We start from the raw sequence: 21,679 nt of genomic DNA on the forward strand, positions 1-21,679 counted from the left end.
TAGTGCTGGTCAGCAATCATTAGTCTTATTGGTTAAGTAGTGAGTAAGTTCATGTATCATGACATCCTATTGGTTGGGGAAGGGTGAAGAGAAGAAAGAGGAAGGGGGGGGGGGGCATGTGACCTCCACTCCAAGAGCCCACCCCCTACTCTGCCTCTGATTGGCCCAAGAAGGTCTGGCTGAGAGGGGGTTATGGCCAAGGCAGTCACTTGTATGTGTCTGTCAACGTAACTTTCACAAAATCCAAGCATAAAAAAGCCAAACAAATGACGTCCATCTGCAAATATGGCCGTCTCAGTCCATCTACTGAAGATAAAATTCTTAATGAACGTTTGAAGTTTTATAATAATAGAATCAGAACATTTTGGGAGCAAGTTGGGTAACACTTTACTTGACATTATCGACATAACAGTGACACGACACTGTCATGACACATGCATCCTAACCCTAACCCAAACTCTATCCCTAACCCTAACGTGTTATGACAAAACCGAATGTCACTTAATAACAGAAGCGTTATGTCATAAATGTTTATGACACGTTCATGACAATGTCATGTCACTCTTATGTCGATACTGTCAAGTAAAGTGTAACCGCAAGTTGAGTGAAGCAGCTTAATTCAATTCAAACTGCGCCAAGGTGAAGGAAGAGTAGGGCGGCTTTTGGAGTGGAGGTCACGTGTTTCCATTTTAGGGTGGAGCTCTGCAGCCAGACCCCTCTCGAGAAGCTTGAGCTCATACAAGAAGAGAGCTACAGAAATGTTCTCTTATATTGAGAATAGTGAATGGATTTGCATATAACCATCTTTCCACAGTTTCAGTTAAAGTGAGTTAATGCTGCTGAGTGAGACATAATGCTAGAGCATGTGTTTCATGTTTTTAGTTATTGACGTTTATCAAAGTTTTAGCCCTCACAGCGGAGGGATATTAATCTATCCTACTGCTAGTTGTCGGTGTAGGTAGGCTATTTGAATCGCACGTAAGCCCTTTTTTTATGCGCTTCAGTTACACAGTTCAGTTAGCACTTTTCAGTTATGTGCATTCTCCCATTCCCGATCTTGTCACAACCACAGCGTGCAAGTTCGAAATCAAGGCGGCCTTATGAAAGAGGCGTGATTTATTTAAAATATAACCTGACTGATCCACCACCTCTTTAATTTAGGTTGATATGAAAACCTGGAACGTGGACGTTCTCATTGACCTTCTTAATGCCATTTAAATCCAGAACGAACACAAAACCAGTCTTTGATTTTGAAAACGTAAGCATGGTGAACTGAATAGCGAACTGCCTACAGTAAAATGGTGTGTCATCTAGTGTTAATTTTGTCACCTATTTTTAATTTAGTCTTAGTCTTGTGACGAAATGTCCTTTTTAGTCTTTGTCATATTTAGTCATTCAAATATCATTTTTGTTAGTCAAGTTTTAGTCGACTAAAAGTCTTGTCATTTTAGTCTAGTTTTAGTCAAAAGAAAACTAAAGGGTATCTTAGTCTTAGTCAGTTTTAGTCAACACATTTTAGTCTTTTTTTCATAACAAATTATTTCTGATTACCATTTGAGTAAATAGTGTTTCACACATCTCAATTTTTCAACAATATTGTGTGTCCACGGGGGTACTCGTCTGTTATAATTACTCATTCTGATTTTTTGTCAGTCAGTATGTTTACATGCACAGGTAAGTCGAGCTACAGTTATAGCTCGGCTGGGATTTGACCATAGACAGTAAAAGATTTGACTGGACCACTGTCATATTCGTAGACCAGTGTTTCTCAAAGTGTGGTCCGGGAATCACTGGTGGTCCGCAAGCTATCCCAAGTGGTCCGCGAGCAGACGTGGTAAAATATAATATAGATGAGTTGTTTGCAATATTGAACCAACTTGTATGTAAAAACAGTTCTGCAACACTGTCTATGTAAGATATGCCAGTTTAAATCATACAGTATGAATCCACACAATAAGCAAAGTGCAAAGACAATAAGCAAGGTGGTTCAGTGAGTAGGCCTATAGTGTAGACTAATTATAGGCTACTGTTGAAGTAGGTCTAATGTTTGTTTTTTTTTGCTAGGGTTAGTTAAGTGGTCCTGAAACTGAAAAAGTTTGAGAAACACTGTCGTAGACCAAAGTATTAATGTTTTACTCCGCCTCGCTAGATGGCGATATGCGCCCAAACACAACACATTCCCCAAACAGACTCTCCATCTTAGCCATAGCTAACTTGCTAGCGAACTTTCCATATTAGCTTACTTGCTAGCAAACTTTGCATTATCAGTCTAACTAGTTAAATAGTTGACATTACATGATGAACATTTTCGAATGGACATTCTGGGGGATGTTAATTTGTATGAGAGAAGCTTCAACTTCTGGGTATGTAGCATTGTGGCATAAAGCTTAGGTTGCTAACTCTGGCAGAAATCTCCAGTGTTCTTGTTCCATGTAGTTTCGTGTTGCAGCCACAGGGTTGCAGCAACAGCACGTAGACTAGTCTACAGGAAAGCTGTTGCGTATAAACTCATTCGGAATATTTTGAAAACGTAACAGCTAGATATTCTGTCTTCTCATTTTGTAGACGAAAATGAAGAGAGATTTTATCTTAGTTTTTATTTCATGCAAAACATTTTAGTCTCGTCTTTTTTCGTCAACAATAATGCATCTTAAGATAGTCTTAGTCAGTGTTTCAGGACATTACTGCCGTCTCGTCGTTGTCTCGTCTTAGTCATGAAAAAAAAGGTCATTGACGAACATATTTCCTCTCGTCTCGTCTGACGAAATTAACACTAGTGTCATCACATAGCCTAACAAAGAATTGACTGAACGAACTTTCCCTTTTGCTCTGAGGTTTGTTTATAAAGAGTCAAGACATGATTGAGGTGTGTAGATTCTTAATTTAAAAACTCACTGTTAAGAAAGAAAGTGGCAGTGGCAGCTGCTTCTAATAATATCAATTTATCTATGCTAACAAAGCTGTAGACTGACCTGCAGTTGCAGTTTCAAATACAGTAGAGGCTCTCGCATAACAATACCAGCCTCCATTACAAATCAGAGACAGAAGAATATAAACGATGCTGCTCGACAAAAGTGCAGGTGTCTGTGCCAATGTATGGAGGACTTTAGTCAAGTTGGAAAGAAATGGACAGATTCGAACGAAGTAGGCCTAGGCTATGGGATTATGACTTCACGTCAAGTTAAAACTGAAGATGCATAGTCAGTAAGCTCCAGTTTCCAAAGGGGGTGATTATAACAGAGTTTTCCCTGTTTAACAATGTAGCCTCATGGATAAGGTAATGTTGGGAAATATGCCACCTTGTGATACTGTAATGGGAAAAACATAAAGCCTTATCAGCATATGAAACATCAAATTTGATACTGCAATGTTAATTTGTAACATTCCGTGTAACCTACATGAATTTAGAACTAGACCTACTGCCGACATCGAGCAATATGCTGTTTCACCTTGTAGTAGCGCTCGACCCACATAGCTAAAAAGCTGCGTCAGTGGCAGAATGCGCACAAGAGTTGTATACATAAGAAACGCCCAGATTTTGGGGTTGCTCCTCCCAAAATGCGTAACTCCCTCAATCGCGCATAAATGACAGATTTAACTCAAGGGGAGAATTCGCACAGGTTGAAAAGCGCTTAGTTACACATTTTTTTTACTTACGCACCCTTACATACATGGGAGAATAGCACCAGGCAAATATTACGTATCAAGATTACAATAGTAATTTTTACTAATCCAATTCTAGTTCACTTGAAAGGGGTTACACTAGGCACTTCTCTTTGAATGAGAAGGGAGAGAGAATGTAATTTTTAATTCTGACTTACAGGAAGAATCTGAAATATGTAAATCTTGGATGTGTGAAACTTCTTGGTTTTGCTGTAGGTGGGAAACGGCACTGGGATGTGTCGGAGGTACTGAGAGAACAGGACGATCATGCAGGTAGTCCTTTAAGGGAACAAAGAAAAGGGGTGTTAAATTGTATTACCCTTGTTGTCTATCTGGTCTTTATTCCCTAACCTTAAGTCTGGACCTGTTGGGCCACCGTAGAGAAGAGCCCCTATTGTGCATGTTGTTCTGTGTACCTTGTCTTTAAGTTTTACTCAGTATGCTCGGAGGCATGCTGCCTCCAGTCCATTCATTCTTAATGATAAGGTTGTTGTTTAGTACAACTCTGATTCATGGATTTGAGCTGATCAGAATTATTAGAAAAAAGCCTTAAACTGCAAGCTAATTACTAATGTCAGTGGACTTTGAATCACTGATGTTTTACCCTTTCTTGATTTTAATCTAATTCATTGGCTAGTTAATGGATCTAACATGCGCTTACCACACTTCCATTTCCTCCCTCCAACGACTTTCTCTCCTCCTACCACACGTTGGCTATTTTATGTAAGGGATAACGGCCGCCAAGGTGTCCTGTTATACGGAATTAATGGACGAGGGCGAGGGGCAAAGAACTCCCCGACGCACAGCGGAGTCCATTAATTCCCTATAACTGGACACACCTCGAAGGCCGTTATCCCGATTATCACCCGGTTGCCACTGTAAAGCAAAGGAAACACGCGGTTCCGTTTAAAAAGAAGCTCACTAGTTCAGCTTATTGTACAACTTTCGTTGGCCATATAACAGCGGTAGCATGGGCAGTTAGCTTGTTTACAGTTGATTCCATTGTTGCAAAGGCTGCCTCCAGGCTCAACCGTCGTCCTATCGTTGTTATAGTTACCATTCATAAGCATTGATATGGAACGGCGATTAAACTTTTTTTACCAGATCTACTTCATAGGTGTCCCGTTATTCAGAATTAAAAGCCACCCCGCCAGCCAATCAGAAAAGAGTATTTCTTCTCTCTGGGTGATAATGACTTATAATGTTGCCACTTTTATCCTATAGCCATAGTAGCATATTGACAGATGTAGTAGTAGTTCCTACAGTAAATAAGGTCTCTTCTCTGTAGCTTGAAGGTTATTCTTTCTATAAGTGTCTTTGGGTAAAAGCGTCTGCTAAATGAATACATGTAAATGTAGCCTAAATGTCAACGCAGCAGAGAAGAATGAGTGTGAATTTGGACCCATTTCCGTTCATCTGCCACACAGGGATGTGAAATAACTTTGAAATGAACCTGACCTTGATCTGAGAGGGGTATCTTTAGTTTATTTTGTGAAATTAGTAGGACAATTAAGGCTTCTTATATGGACACCCAACTTAGGGTTTTTGAGGTTGGCATTGTTGTATGGAAACAAATAAAGCTGCTATAATGTGTTACCTACATGGCTGCGATGCCCCAGTGGTTGCCTGCGTTCATGCCGGCCGAGTCGTAGAGCGAGAGGCCGATGAGAGAGATAGTGGGAGCGATGGTGAGGGGCCCGATGAAACGCATGAAGAGCCCGATGAGGCCTGAGAAGCCCACCACGACCTGGAAGAGGGAGCCCACCATGATGGAGCCCTGCAGCTGGGGGAGAACACACAAAGACAACACACACACACAGAGACAGACAGACAGACACACGCACACAGACAGACACATTTGATTATGCTATTAGGAATAACTAATACGGACTTTGAATGCCACAGCATCCAATTATTCGCAAAAATTGTTCCTGCAAGAGTTTAACAGGTGCGATAATTTAAAATACCCATGCTATTTTCCCATAGGAAAAACAGCCTTATATGGGCAAAGATGGCAGCTTTTTTTCTAGGCAAACTTCAGAGGTCTATATCCCAAGTCGTGTCAGCAATTAGGCACTGAGCAGGCAGTATTGTGCTGGGTGGGGATAGACTTGGAAGCAGGATGATAAGACCATCAGAAATTACAACAAGAGAAAAACAATGATCAGGTGAGCAGGGTCCGGGTGTCTCCAAGATGAGGTGAAGCGTATCTGCAGCTGGCAGCCAGGTAAACTTCACTTTTGCAGAGGTCAAGAAGGTGATGGGTGCAGCCACAGTCTCATAATTCCGGATGAAGCGCCGGTAGAAATGTGCAAAGCCAAAGAACCATTGTAGTTCACAGCGAGAGCTTGGCTGGGGACAGTCTGTAACCGTCTTAACCTTCTGCTTGTCCATCTGTATCCCCCCTGATGCAATAACATACCCAAGGAAAGAAACAGACTCTTTACCTTAACGAAAAGCTGGTACTTCAGGAAGCGCTGCAGGACCCTGCGGACATGTTGGACATGATCAGACACAGACTAAGAGACAATTAAAATGTTGTCCAGGTAAACAAAAACAAATTTATTAAGCATGTCTCTCAGGACGTCATTAATCAGACACTGAAACACAGCTGGGTTATTAGAAAGACCAAAAGGCACGACCAGATATTCATAGTGGCCTGGGGTGGGGCAGGGTGTTGAAAGCCATCTTCCACTTGTCTCCCTTACCTGTCTTATGCAGACTAGATGGGGCAGCCGTGGCCTACTGGTTAGCATTTCGGACTTGTGACCGGAGGGTTGCCGGTTCGAACCCCGACCAGTAGGCACGGCTGAAGTGCCCTTGAGCAAGGCACCTAACCCCTCACTGCTCCCCGAGCGCCGCTGTTGTTGCAAGCAGCTCACTGCGCCGGGATTAGTGTGTGCTTCACCTCACTGTGTGTTCACTGTGTGCTGAGTGTGTTTCACTAATTCACGGATTGGGATAAATGCAGAAACCAAATTTCCCTCACGGGATCAAAAGAGTATATATACTTATACTTATGGTAGGCATTGCGGAGGTCTAGCTTAGTAAAGATGTTAGACTACAGTTGTTCAAAAGTCAATAACATCAGAGGAAGAGGGTAGTGATTCTTCACTGTGATGTTTTTCAGACTCCTATAATCAATGCAAGGATGCCATCCTTCTTTCCCAAGAAGAAAATGGTTAGGATGGCGGCTTAGAGGGATGAGCGAATAATGCCAGCAGCCAGCGAATCTTCAATGTATTTATTCATGGATTCGGTTTCCGGGGAAGACAAAGAGAAAAGACGACTGCTAGAGTGCAACGTACCAGGCAGAAGGTTTATGGCACAATCATAGGGGTGATGTGGAGGCAGGAAGATAACCCGGGATTTGCTGAACACTGACTTGAGGTCCAGGTACTCAGGAGGAACGCCAGACAGATCCTGGGGTTCTTCTGAAGCAGATGGATCTGGGGACAGGGGTATGAGAGTGTTATGAAGGCAGTTAGACAGGCAAAATGGGCTCCAGCCTAGAATCTTGCTATAGGCCCAATCAATGTGTGGGTTGTGCTTAACCAACCAGGAGTGACCCAGAACAATAGGGACTTGGGGTGAGTCAAGCAAATGAAACACTATGGTCTCTTGGTGGTTTCCAGAGATAAGTAGACTCACCACTAGTGTGACATGTATGAACAGGAGGCTAGACAAGTGTTCATGAAGTTCCCATCAGCCCCTGAGTCAGTGAGAACAGAGACAGTTTGACAGTGATTGCCTGTGATGAGAGTAGCAGGAACCAGAATGTGGACTGTAGGGGAAGGATGAAGTGGAGTGACGCTCACACCAGTACTCCCGCTCACTGGCGAGTGCTACCTCTTACTGTGCACTGGGTGATTTAGTGGCCAGGCAGGAGTTTGGAGTGTCATCTTCTGTGTCTCTCTGCAGAGGACAGACGGGCACAGTCTTTTTACAGGGGCCTCAGGCTCGCTGGTAAGTGCAGGAGCTGGCAAGGTCTGAAGAAGAGTCTTACTTGGAAACCTTGGTCTTCGGCTGGACACTTGTTTTCTGTGGCACAACTTCAGATATCCGTCAATTCGAACAGCAAGGTCCACAATAACTGGGCCTTCTAATTCCAGCCACATATGGTAGTGAGGGTACGTTACACGATGGTGAAGTCTGAGACGGACCTACTTCCCTGCCGCATGTGCAGCATCTCCTGAACGGCCTCTCTTCCAGACACAGATCGATCGAAAACTCTCATCTCTTCTGTGAAGCTTGCATAGCCCGTCAACAGGGTTATTATATAGGCAATACGGGCCCCAGTCATAGGAAAGGTGGATGGCTGAAGCGCCATTACCAAGGAACCCTGAGAGAGAAAGGATCTACAGGTTCCAGGTTCTCCAGCATATGGTTCGGGTGGAGGCAACCGGGGCTCTCGTGGAAGGCAAGGGTGGCTGAACAGGTTGGAGGGGTGCAGGCGGGGCGGCTGTGGGGGTGGTGTCTGAATCAGCTGGATCTGCTGCAGCTGGCCCGACATGTCATTTATTCAGGCTGGCTGTAATAGCCATCACATTCACGAACACAAAGAGAGACTTTCCTTATTGTTGGTCAGTGTGGACCATAGACCGTAAAAGAAATGGATGAACAGACTTTTCAATGGGAGGGCACTGACATAAATTTGAGCGGTTTTTCAGTTGGCTTCCCATCGTACTGCGCAGACTCAAACTAACTTTGTGACGTTAGCCATCAAACTGAATCTTGTAACTCGTCTGATAGATGGTTCACACAGAAATTCTTCTCACACCTCCCTCGCCTTCAAAGTCATCAAAGTTAAACATTTAGTTAGTTCTTACTATTAACATCATCATCACAAGTGATATCAAGTCGTGTTCACGGTAAACTACCAGACATAATCATCTTCAAGCACAGTCAATGGTAAAAAAAAGGTTATAATCTTCTTTCCACTTTTCCGACCTAGCCTACTGTCAATCCATCGAAAACTTCTGAAATGATTAGTGCCGTTTTTTTCCATTAGGTTTAATTGCCTCTATGTAATGCTTAACATACAATGGTCTTGTAACATTGGATTCCCAAACCAGCTGTTGCAAGTCAGTTTCGCTTAAGGAAAAAGCATCTGCTAAATACCAGTCAACTTTAATCAGTAACTTTAACATTTGAACACTTACAACTCGTATGCGGCTCTGCCAGACTTGGATGAAGACGGGAGACGAGGTGTTGACCAGCGTGGCGTTCTGGGTCCAGGCCGGGCACTCCCACTCTGGCGTGGACAGCAGGGCCAGGCAGGGCACCAGGAGAGAGAACGTCCCACCCTGCAGAATGGGCAACCTATCAAAGCAATGGCAACACAGCCAAATTAGCTAATCATAAGGCATCTTTACATGAAGGCAGTGGTGGTGGTTCCTCCTGTTCTCAACTTAAAGGAGAATTCCGGCGATTTTTTACATAGATCTCCATTTCTCACGGTCACTGAGTATTGTTGGTACAAAAAACCCCTGAAAACTTTGGTTTTATCTACCTCAGTCCATGTCTTCTTCATAATATAATAATGCAAAATACTACAGCCCTTCAAGGTGTGAAGATTAGAATCTATATTAAAATTAGTTTGACCAAAAGTAAACTTCTTGTGCTCTGAAGTACACATTACAGTATATAAACTCAGCCACAGGTCAGAGTACACAGCAACTTCATATATATTTCTACATTATATTGCACTTTGTTATGTGTCTCTGTTTATTCCTTTATTACCTATGTTAATCTAGCCTGGCGGGCCATCCTCCATCATTGAAATGTATAGTCTGGAATCGAACCATTTACCTCGCTTAATCCAGGGGGCGGGCAGAGAATTGTCTTTCAAACTGCCTAGGCATGCAATAGGCCAGTGCTACAACCATATCCGTATCCGGTCGGCAAAACGGCAAATACATCCTTCTTCGAAAGGAATTACTTAAGTGCATTGTGTTGCTCAATTTTCAAAGAAAAGCACAAGTCCAACTCCTCCAAAGTTGACGCCAACGCCGATTCAAACAATCGCTCTTCGTTAGCCATAGCCACCTTCCTTGTAGTTCACCGTCACAGGACTGTCGTTATCCTGTTAAGCCCGCCTTAAGACTCTCTAACAAAATAGAGCGCTGTGATTGGATGAAGTCCACGGCGTCAGCCAATAGAAATCCCTATGGTTTGATACTAGACGTACAGGCTGAGCAAATTAATTTGCCGCCGCTAGGGTGCGTCTAGATTTCTAGGCTAATGTTAATCTATAATACTTCCAAAATCAAATTGATATGAAATTTCTATCAACTGATAAAAACTAACATGCTCTTTTCCGACTACAGCTACCTCACTGTTTACACTGCCACCATCTCCATTATTGTCACAATGGAACACAAACCCACTCAGGACAAGCTTACGGAATTTGGAATTACAAGGCACAAGATTCTTCTCTAATAAGGTTCAAAATTCCACCCTAATCCTATTTAAGACTCCAGCTGATGCAAGGGTAGACCTCTGCTGGGGCCTCTGCAATACAGTACTGCACACCGAGTTCAATCACAATGTTCAAGCATCTGACTGACGCAGGCACTTTGAGTTTTGTAGCTTTCTGTGCCCAAACTAAGTTGTTGGTACAGTGCCCAAACTGTACTTTCTGTGCCTAAACTTAGTTGTTGGCCCTGATAAACACTTGTAGGGGGACTGCACAACTCAACGAGGAGCCTTAAAGGAGAATTCCGGTGTGATATTGACCTAAAGTGTATTGAAACATGATACCGAGTGTGAACGTATTGTCCCATAGCCCATCTCGGCTTGTCCCCTGCACTCCAAAATCTGGCGCTAGTTAGCCGATGCTACCAACAGCTTTTTCAATAGTGGTGCTTCGGCATCGGGCTAGCCATGCAAATAAATCACTGTTTTACACCCATTTACGAGGCTCAATATATCTCCACACTTCATTGGTAGACTTCCGAGGGCCCTGACATTTAAAACGAGACATTGAGAACTTTGAAAAAGCACTGGTAGTTTACTTACAAGACGATTTACACAGATAGTATCTTCACAAAGTTTAGCGTTTGCAGCCATCTTGAATTTAGTCACGATAAGTCGAGCAACGAGTAAGAATGAACAGGTATGATAAGGGATCAGATTCCAAAAATAATTCAGTGGAAATGCATGGATTCCAGTTGCTGCTACTGCAAGAAACTGGAATCCATGCATTTCCACTGAATTATTTTTGGAATCTGATCCCTTATCATACCTGTTCATTCTTACTCGTTGCTACCAATGAAGTGTGGAGATACATTGAGCCTCGTAAATGGGTGTAAAACAGTGATTTATTTGCATGGCTAGCCCGATGCCGAAGCACCACTACTGAAAAAGTTGTTGGTAGCATCGGCTAACTAGCGCCAGATTTTGGAGTGCAGGGGACAAGCCGAGATGGGCTATGAGACATACGTTCACACTCGGTATCATGTTTCAATACACTTTAGGTCAATATCACACCGGAATTCTCCTTTAACTTCAATTGGTGAGGGGTTAGGAATGTTTAAAGTTAACACTTCAGTCTTCTTTTGGCTTTTTTGTTTTACTTTTCTTTGACTATTGCCCTTCTATGCTGTTATTAGCTATTCCTGTTTGCTTGTGTTTATGTAAAGCACATTGAATGACCTCTGTGTATGAAATGCACTATATAAATAAAGTTCCCTAAAACGTTCCTAGGATACATCGAACTGACATTGATGAGCCTCGCATTATACTCAATTCAACGATCAGCTCCTAAGTCATGAGCGCAATGCTGGCAGTGTCAACCATTCCGCTGCTGTGCCATAGCAGACAATAGAAAACCTTGCCGCTACTCAGTATGATCCCCGTTTTACTGTTGTGATGGGCCAAGAGTCACCAAATAGGCTTGTTCATGCCGGCTTGCATCTCTTCTATCTTTGCCAGTAATATATGTCAGGAGAATGTTATTTATATCATGGAATGACTCAGAACTGGGTCGGTAGATATGTAGAAGTTGTAGTAGTTAATCTTTTTCCAGTACACAGGCGTACCAATCCTCACTATTCATGTACATTTCAGACCCCTAAAATATAAACAAAGACCTATCTGTGTGTGTGTGTGTGTTCGTGCGTGTGTGTGTGTGTGCGTGTGTGTGTTTGTGCGTGTGTGTGTGTGTGTGCGTGCGTGTATCACCTGATTCCAAATATGACCTGGAGTAGTGTGCAGAGCCCTGAGACGAAGAAGATGGTGCTGATGAGGTGGCTCTGGGTCAGACCGTCATGCTGAAGACACAGGCCCTGTGACAGGATCAGCGGGATGGATACGATCCCTCCAAACGCAGTCAGGTAATGCTGAAGGAGAGAACAGGAGAGGGACCGGAGAGAGAGACAAGGAGGGAGAGAGTGAGAGAGAGAGAGAGAAAGGGGGAGAGATAGGGAGAAAGAACAGAGATTTGGGGAGAGAGGAAGAGCACAAGACAAATATATGTTTAGAGGCTAAAACAAAACAAACAAAGACCACAGTATGCTGCAGGACAAAAGCAGATCTACCCGGCTAATACACAACTAAAATTACTGAATGTGTCCTTTATGGAGGTTTCAGACTGAAAGACTTAAGAGCAGAGGCCTTGCATGTCCTCATTAAATAAACTGGCAAAAACACCCAATGATAATATAAAAATACTAAATATAATAATACTAATATAACTAATATAAAAATACTAAAAATTCTCCATCAACGAATAGGGCTTCCCAGGCACATGCCGATTTAGAACAATCCATCAATAAATATACAGAGCATGCAGCTATACTGGGAAACATGAATAAAAGGTGGAATCCAGCAGTTGTCAGATGTCATAAATATCCAGCAGTTGTCAGATAAAATCATAAATCACAACACTGTTGCACCATTCAGTGTATTAAAAAGCAAATATAACCTAAAAGTTACAGAATTATTTAGGTACATGCAACTGAAAAACTGGGTTACTTGCAATTTTGACTTGGGAAAGAACATCAGCCCTGAAATGTCTAACATCTTAAGCCAAAGCAACAAAAAGGAGGCTGATCGGCTCTATGTACAATTTGCTGATAAGCATGGAAAGCAGTTATACATTATTACAAAGTATATAAAATAAATGGACCAAAGACCTAGGTGCTGACGTTAACTGACGTCACTAACATACAAACTAACTACTAATGAAAATCTGCTACTAATACAGTTTAAGATAATGACAAGAATATACTATACTAGAGATAAAAGAAGGAAGTTTGATACATCATCAGATAGATGTTTAAAATGTAACATTCATGCATGCCTTTTGGTCCTACAAAGGGATTAAAAAGATTTGGTTATCTAAGTATACAGTACCAACAGAACAATCATATTCTCTGCTAGAATGTGTATTTTTTAAGATATAAGATATCGAACTGGCTGGTAGACACGTTTTTCCTCTCTTATCTTTAAAAAACTAATATTGCAAAACTGGAAAAAATAAGGAAGCACCTTCAATAGAAAACTGGAAGGCCTTAATGAAGTGTGTTTAATGTCAAGATCAGAAAAGAAACAATCTGATAGCCGATGGAGCCAAATTTACAATGCCCTTGAGAGCATGTCTTTAGAACCCCCTTTACTTTTTTTTTTTTTTTTTGGTTGTGTGTGTGTGTATGTGGGTCCTGTCTTGAATGTGGACCAGCAATGTGCGGGGGGGGGGGGGGGGGGGTAAATGGGAGTGGGAGAGGTGTGCGGATGGTAGGGTGGGGGTGGGAGAGGTGTGCGGATGGTAGGGTGAGTTGGGAGAGGTGTGCGGATAGTAGGGTGAGTTGGGAGAAGGGAGGTGGGTTGGTAGGGGTGAGTCAGTATAATTAATAATAAGTATTACGGGAAGCATAGTATGTAAAACTAGAGATGAAACTGATTTTGAAGAAATTCTGAAATTGTTCTTTTTTCATTGTTTTGCCCATATTTGATGTACTTCCTGGTATCTAATCATGATGACCCACAGAAATTAAGGTCTCAAGGCACATGGTGTGTACCAAAAATGCTATGGCTCCCCGATGCCTCGTACCTGAATTCCCAGGATTATGCAGAGGTACCACGGAGGGACGTCCGTCACACAGTAGACGAGCTTGTCCCTGTCGTTCTCCCCAGACAGAGCTTTGCCTTCTGGGATTTCACAGAAATGTTCTGCTCCATCCGCCTGTAGTGAAGGAAAGAGATTTCAGAACATCACCACTTAACAACCAACATTACTGATCTTACACAGGGATCACTATTTGCTGTAACTTTGCGCACAATAGGAGAGACAAATGCACACAAACTATCAAAACTGAGCAATACAATTACAATACCAAACAGTAGTAGCACTAACTAGCGTGATTTTCCACTTTGCAACCTGCCACCCATCCTTATAATGACATTCCATAGAAGCTTAGGTGGTCCAGGTATTCAGGCTACTATTGCACAGAGATGGCTTAAATGTCAAGAGTAATCCGCTAACAGATACAGGAAATGTGTGCCAGCCTTTCTGCATGAGCCCCCAAGAATGAGATGTACTGTCAAGCAGCAGCCGGGTAGATGCCAGTGAGGCGATCCCATGACGATGCCAGTGGGGTAATCCCATGACAACTCATGATTAAACAGTAACATGAGCCCAACTAGTAACTGATCAAACCTGCACTCGCACTCACACTCCCCGCTGTTCCCACGGAGTGGACCCTCCCTGACAGACCTCAGGGTGAAATTATATCTGTGAAGGTATGTGTGCCAATGTCTTTGTCTGGCTTTCAGTTAGGATGTCCCTGTCCTGGATGTCACAGAGGATGTTTTAATCATCCAGTTGCTAGCACCAGAGTTGTAAAATGATGTCCTGCTAAACGGAATAGGCCTATCCATCCTGTGGGGTTTAGCAGGAAGGAGCACTTGTGTGGTGGTGTTTCGCCAACAGAGGTCCTAGTAGAGCTTTTGAGATACAGTATCAACACTATTCCAACTCTAAAATGTCTGACCAGAACCGTTTTTTTCACAGGTCAAATTTTGTCAGATCTACACAAAGCTTAACATACTGTAGATGAGCTTCAGACCAAGCCTCACAAAAATTACCAGAAGGATTTTTGATTTTCTAAAGTGTCACATGGTTAAAGGGCATCATTTTTTACTAAGTCTCCCTTATGTTAGCTTCTTAGTGAAATGGTTTGAAATACACAAATTTTACAGCTGCTTTCACAAACAACCTTTTCATACTGCACAAAAGCTCTCCACAACACTCACGTTCCTCTGACAACAAGTAAAGCTAAGTGCTTTTAACAGAGCTCACCAGCCAAGCAGTGTTCAGTTTACAGACTCACATATAAATCACCTTTACCATCCAATTTAATGTGCACTTTGGTTCTTTAACAGTCGAATGTCTAGAGGATCCCCATAGGGCTTGTCATGCATGTCATAATGAATGTTTTTCCTACTTACTTCAAAGGCAATGTTGTCCAGTCCATTGCTTTCCTTGTCAGGAGCCATTAGGTCTACATAGAGTGCTGGACAAACTCTTAATCACGAGTGAACTCTGATACTCCTAGACCCTTATGAGTTAGAGCAATAGAGAGAGAGAGAGAGAGAGAGAGAGTGTGAATGAGACAGGAAAAGGGAGATATAGATACTGCAAGAGAAAGGGAGGGAGGGAGGGAGGGAGGAAGGTAGCGAGAAAGAGAAAGAGATCGGGCAGCAGGGACAGACGGCAGGTCTTGATGCCAGGGACAGTGGTTAAATATTACCTTTATCCTAACCTATCCACATCATTGCAAACACTGTACAGGAAAGGCTAGCCTTTTTTGCATTCCTGAGGCAGAAGAGGAATTCTAATTGCAGAATGCCCTTTGTAGTCAGTTTACTTCCTCTAATACCTCTGTGTATTTGTCTGCTATTGCTATTGCCTTACCTGCCATTTGGCTGTGTTTCCCGGCTCCCTGCTAAGTGACCCCCATAGTCTCCCCTCTCTCCAACCAGGAACTCCTCCTGAACTCAACTACTGAAAACTGAAATGAATATGACAAATAATAATTTATCTGTTGTAGTTTTGTTCAGTTGTAGAATTGTAAAATAAGTGTAATGTTTTTCTGTAGTCTGGGAAAAGAAGGTCTGTGTTCTAATGAACACAGGGTGCCCTGTGTAGGTTTGTGGTCTCCATATGTGAAAATCTCTATGTTAATTTGTGTTTTGGGATGTAACCCAAGAATCCCCTGTTCTGGCTGGATACTTAAGGGTGGTGATAACTTTAGTCTGAGTCATCTGCTTCTCAGAACTCCCACGTAGGTGTAGTTGAATATATGCCAGGTATGTTATATTTTGACTTGTTGATACTTTATGGTAGCCTGGAAAATCCATACCCTGGTAATCTAGAAAGATTAGGGTTTGGCCACAAACAATGTAATGGCCCAACTTGAGGGGCGGCAACAAGCATGCATTTAAAAATCTCACTGCACACAATTGGATAACACTATACCATGTTTACTCTGAATGATTTCGTACTTCGACGCAATCAGATAACACTATGATCAATGTGTACTGTCCTCCAACGTGCAGCGCTGTCTTCATCAGTTTAGCTGGTTCCCCGGAATGTTGGGGTAAAAGTAATATGCATCAGAGAGTGTTTCGCAGAGACAATTTCATTGTGCTCTCGCGAGAACTCTGGATTTCCAGGGTAACTTTATGGTTGATTGTAGTGTATGATTATTCCTGGCATTGCAATAAATTGTTATCTTAAGTGGTAATCTTTAACATTTAACCGCATATATTTGAGGACTCATCAAACTAGAGCAGGCCCTGAGCTTTTCAGTAAATTGCACCAAGCCTCTGAGTGGAAAACTAGACAAACTGTCAGAGAGTCACTGAACGAGGAAATTTAAACTTCATCTGAACTAAGTAACTGTTAAAGGTGTTGGGTTGAATCCTATATGATTAACAGATAAGCCTTTGATAGAGATAATTCTTTGGAAGTACATATTACTAATTGTTGATGAATACTTCATAGTCAACAGTATCTGTGGCTAATCATTGAAGAGTCGGATAAGTCAGAACAGGTATCTTCCTGGGAATAAGTGTATATTTCCCGGCTTTCAACACCACACATACACATTAGTCACACACATTTTCAACCTCGACCCGAACATGACCCGCAAATTCCTAATTTTAACAATAGGCTTAACGTGGTTGCATCAATATCATGAAGCCATTATAATGTAACTTTCCTTCACAAGACATTCATGTAGGCTAACAAATAAATAAATGCAGTCAATAGCCTTGGCTAAAACAGTCTATGCTATCTTAAACTGCCTATTACAAGGGGAGACGGCTGGACTTAAAAACAAAGTAGCTTATGCAACCCGTCATTCTCGCTCTCTCTCTCTCTCCCTCACACACACACACAGGCATGTGCCCACACTCAAACACATTTCTTACCTCAGGTTCTGTGCTGTAAACTTGCACAATGCAGCATGCCGATATTACTTTTCTTGCTGACAGTCAGATACGTTTCAATGGTGTAACTTGTCCTAAGCGGTAGGCTACCGACCGCAACTCTCATAAAACGCAATCGCAAATTTATAAGAAGACAATATTAGGCACAATGTTAGGCCATGCTATAGACCAATTAAACTAAACTTAAAGGAAAATTCCGGTATTTAGCACTTTGAGTCCCTTTTCTGGTTTGTTTTGGATGAACTAGAGTGGTGGACACCGAAATTTTGACGATTGGTCCTGTCTCGACTTTTCTGACTCGTTTTGAATCGCCTTTACTGCTTCAGAGTGGCTGCAACAGGCATGCACAAACATGTCCTAAAACAACCCTTAACGTTTGTTTTCAAAACTGTGCAACTCACCGAGTGGTTAGTGGTGTTCGTTGATTATTAAAATCAAATATATCGGCGCAATGTATGATTTCCAGCCGTCTTATTTGCTATTGTGGAACTATTTTTTCAGACACCTCACAACCGCGTATAAACTTCGGCTCAACATTTGAGACTGAAGCATAGAAGGTGGCGCAGTAATATCAACGTGCAATGAGTCTTCCAACAGAAATCAATGGGATTTTACAAAATGCCAAATAAAACACGACAGAAACAGTATTTCGCTATGCTACTTGTTTTGAAACATCAACGAACACCACTAACCATTCGGTGAGTTGCACAGTTTTGAAAACGAACATTAAAGGTGCCATGTGTAAGAATTGAGGTATTAGCATGCTAAATTACTAGCCACAGCCCGACAGGTGTCATAATACCAGTTTCTGCCATGGGAGGCGGTATGCGGGCAACATAACCGCCAGCCAAACTGCAATACACGAATAACTCGCACGGCTTGTGGGCGTACTTGAACCAAAGAGTATACACCTGTCGGGCTGTGGCTAGTAATTTAGCATGCTAATTCAGGTTGATATCTCTGCAGCACTATACCTTGTCATTCTTTTAATTACATCATCGCCCTTATTTCTTCTCATTCTTTTGATGCGTGTAGCTCATTTTTTGGATATTTTTACCTCAATTCTTACACATGGCACCTTTAAGGGTTGTTTTAGGACATGTTTGTGCATGCCTGTTGCAGCCACTCTGAAGTAGTCAAAGGCGATTCAAAACGAGTCAAAAAAGTCGAGACAGGACCAATCGTCAAAATTTCGGTGTCCACCGTTCATCCAAAACAAACCAGAAAAGGGACTCAAAGGGCTGTATTTTGCACATTGGCGCATGGTAGTAGTATTGTGATCACTTATTCTTGTTATGTATGGCTTTGTAGCACTTCTACCTGTTGCTGGCAGTAATTGGTGCCGCTCGGTGGTTTGTACCGGTTGAGTGCTTGCATTACGTTTTGTCGAGGTGATCTTCTAAACTAAAGAACTCGCTGGTGCCCAGCTGAGTGTCTGATTTGAAGGGGAAACAGCTGATTTCCTGGTAGGTAGCCACCTTGGATTCTGCCTTCTCACTTTCTGCTTTATGGCTAACTGTTATCTGATTATGCTTCGTAGATACCGTGAGTTTGGTGCTAGTGACCGCTGCTGTTTTGCCACGCTTTTCTCCAAGACCAGTGCTTCGCCTATTTTGGCCGTGAAGACGCCGACAACACATTTTAATGGGCTAAGTGCCTTGTCTCTTGTTGTGTCTAGATTGATTGTTTGTGTGTGTGTGTGTGTGAGAGTGAGTATGACGGTGTGCATGTAGCATGCTGGTGTGATTTATTGTTTGGTGTGTGGTTTATTATTGTTTTTTTTTATTTTATTGTTTGTCTGTCTATTTTTTGGGCTAGAAACAGGTATAGGCCTTGTGTAGCATAGCTGAGATCTGCTAAATGCTGGTGTTAAGACCCTCCTAGCTTTAGCTTTCATACTCGTGGTGTTTTGTTCCTGTCTGTCTTTTCTTTTGGGGTTTTCATGTCTTTGTGTTGAACATTGGTGGGAGGCCTTCTCTATACTGCTGTGGATCACCAGTGATCCTTGTAGCTGGCCTATAACTAGTTTCGGTTTCTATTTGTTTATTATTTCCTTTTTCCTGTGTTGAACATTGGTGGGAGGCCTTTTAGTATACTGCTGCGGATCACCAGTGATCCTTCTAGTCGGCCTACCACACCTGCTCGCATGTGTTGTGTTTTTGTCTGTTTGTGCATATGTGAGTATAATCCTCACCCATCTACTCATTCCCCCTGTTCTCCTTTTTCCAGGTGCTGAGGCCCCAAGGCAGGGAAGACAGTCCTATCCTCCAGGTGGTGGTGTCCCCCTACTGTGTGCAGTGCTCACGTGTGCTTCTTGAGGTGTGCTGTCTTAGCCTTTGTGTTGACGTCTGTGTGTAAACACGTGTGAGTGGTCTATTTGGGATTCCCCCCCCCCCCTTTGACTTGTGATATCTGGTCCCCCTGCTGGTAAGCCTCAGCACTGTCTCTCTACCCTCCCTTGTCATCTATATGGTGTGAGTGAAAGTGTCTTATCTATCTGTTGTGAGAACATACAATTTGTATTTAATAAAACATAACTTATTATTGGAACCACATCTCTGTTGCAGTTAGTAACGAGCTTGTGAGCTTTTGGTCTAAATTTGGGTAAAATTTAGGTATACTTCTCTGGGTGCAAGTCCTAGGGTGGCGTAGTCTGGCGTTACACATTGCTACTACTACAATCAGAATAAAGATATTATGAAATACTGTACATCTCATGATGAGTAGTTATTCACCATCATTTGCAAATTGGTAATGACGGTTAAAAGTGAGAGACACGTATGGAGCACAGCTGAAGACGCACTGTCACGAGATATAAGCAACTCCTCTGCAGGATAAATCAAACACAAACAACCTCTGCCCCAAACACACCCAAGACTGATTAAAAAAACCTAGGAACACCTTGTTGCGCCATGCGCTCGACGAAAACCCTCCCAATGTGGACTGGACATCCTACTAAATTTGAATAAGCTTTTGACGAGTGACGATGCGCTTTTGACTGTCATGATAGGGCCCAAAGTGCTAAATACCGGAATTTTCCTTTAATTCGCCTACAGGCTAGTGTAAACATCAGTAGAGTGTGGCAACATGCATGGAAATAACTCAAGCAACTTCTTGGGGTTTTTGGGGACGTTACACGTTACCAGATAATTGTGGTTAGGACCTAAATGTTATCCCTTGACTTACATCAGATTTTTTATGAAATAGAAGCTACTTTAGACTACCATCTGGATAATTACAAACAACTGTTTAATTCTATTATAGGCCTATGGATAGGCTTTGTCCCCTCCAATGCGGTATTTTTGTATACAATCTATGCATGTGCATTTGAGACAGAGGGAGAAGGAGATGGGAAATCTCGCTATAGCCTACCGCACACGCACATGAATTTTAACCCAGAACGTTGCTATCTAGCGAATTTGTCCCAACCCACCCACAACCCGCAATATTACCTGGAAAATTCACCTGCCCCTGTGTGTGTGTATATGTGTGGGTGTGCTTATGTGTGTGTGCTTATTTTATTTATTTTTTCATTTTTAACTATGTGCCGCTACAGTATATCGTAAATGAGTGGTTATGGGATGGGTTGAGATGCCCCAACGTACAAAACAAATGTGGTCTTAGGCCCTAAGCCCTACGGTTCTTGAGATATTCACTGAAAACTGTATCCGCCCTACCCTCCTTTCGGGGGGGGGGGTCCAGTCCGGCGGAGGGCTATATGCCCACCAAATTTTGTGCAGCCGGGTCTTTCAGTGTCTCAGGAATCGTTGACACAAAATTACTGAAGAAAAAGAAAAAAAAAAACTCCTATATGACCCTACACTAAATGGGAGTGATTGTGGGGCAGGACAAAGTAAGAGATAGAGACCCGACAAACACTGGACGGCCCCACGGACTTTAAGCGGACATTCACAACGTCCCCAATTGATTACCAGAACGTTATTGACGTCCGGAAGTTCTCCTTTTGGTCCTTGTGTGATGTCCAGTGTCTGACATTTTGGGGACGTCCCTGTTAAGTCCCTCAGTGTCGTCCACATTGGGTCATCCCAAAAACATCCCAAGGACAACCTTGTGTGTGCCCGACAATAACGTTATACCGTTATATATTGTTTGATAAGTGCACACGAGGCAAGTTGAGAGTATTCTGGCTGCAGCCTGCAGGACGGGCAGGGATATCCACACATCCACATCTGCGACCTCACATGATACACATCATTAGTTCAGCTCACGGTTGACTAGCTACAGCATTCGGAAGAAGTACACCACCGGTGGCCACCAATGAAAGTAAGTAACATGTCTGGCTGTGTATGTAGCCGATAAAGTTTTCAATAACTGAATGAAACCTAATGAAAAGTTGTCAAATGTTAACTTAATGTAGCAGTCAAACTATGCTAGCTCACCTTTAGCAGCTTTAGCAGGTTAGCAGCTCATTAGCCTACCTTAGTCTAGGCCAGTGGTTCTCAAATGGGGGTACGCGTACCCCTGGGGGTACGTGAAGGCACTCCAGGGGGTACGTGAGATTTTAAAATATACATATATCCTTGCAAAAATACTTTTAAAA

General features: G+C 42.6%; 1 protein-coding gene and 1 long non-coding RNA gene across 2 annotated transcripts in view; one reads left to right on the forward strand and one right to left on the reverse strand.

Annotated features, from left to right (window-relative positions):
• Nucleotides 1-17,117, reverse strand: part of LOC121724668 (solute carrier family 23 member 1-like) — a 29,374-nt gene extending 12,257 nt beyond the window's left edge. Inside the window, exons 1-8 of the mRNA XM_042111413.1 lie at nt 17,101-17,117; nt 15,581-15,677; nt 15,115-15,224; nt 13,718-13,849; nt 11,848-12,005; nt 8,826-8,985; nt 5,265-5,446; nt 3,822-3,942 (exon numbers count right to left, since the gene is read on the reverse strand). Of these exons, the coding sequence (XP_041967347.1) occupies nt 3,822-3,942; nt 5,265-5,446; nt 8,826-8,985; nt 11,848-12,005; nt 13,718-13,849; nt 15,115-15,162 (801 nt within the window). The 5' untranslated portion in view covers nt 15,163-15,224; nt 15,581-15,677; nt 17,101-17,117. The remainder of the gene's footprint in view (nt 1-3,821; nt 3,943-5,264; nt 5,447-8,825; nt 8,986-11,847; nt 12,006-13,717; nt 13,850-15,114; nt 15,225-15,580; nt 15,678-17,100) is intronic.
• Nucleotides 17,118-18,390: 1,273 nt separating this feature from the next.
• Nucleotides 18,391-19,668, forward strand: LOC121724689. Its single transcript, XR_006035258.1, has 2 exons — nt 18,391-18,584; nt 18,659-19,668. It is a non-coding gene; the product is annotated as an uncharacterized LOC121724689 (long non-coding RNA).
• Nucleotides 19,669-21,679: the final 2,011 nt, after the last annotated feature.

The sequence above is a fragment of the Alosa sapidissima genome, chromosome 11 (assembly GCF_018492685.1).
Source record: "Alosa sapidissima isolate fAloSap1 chromosome 11, fAloSap1.pri, whole genome shotgun sequence".
Taxonomy (NCBI): Eukaryota; Metazoa; Chordata; class Actinopteri; order Clupeiformes; family Clupeidae; genus Alosa; species Alosa sapidissima.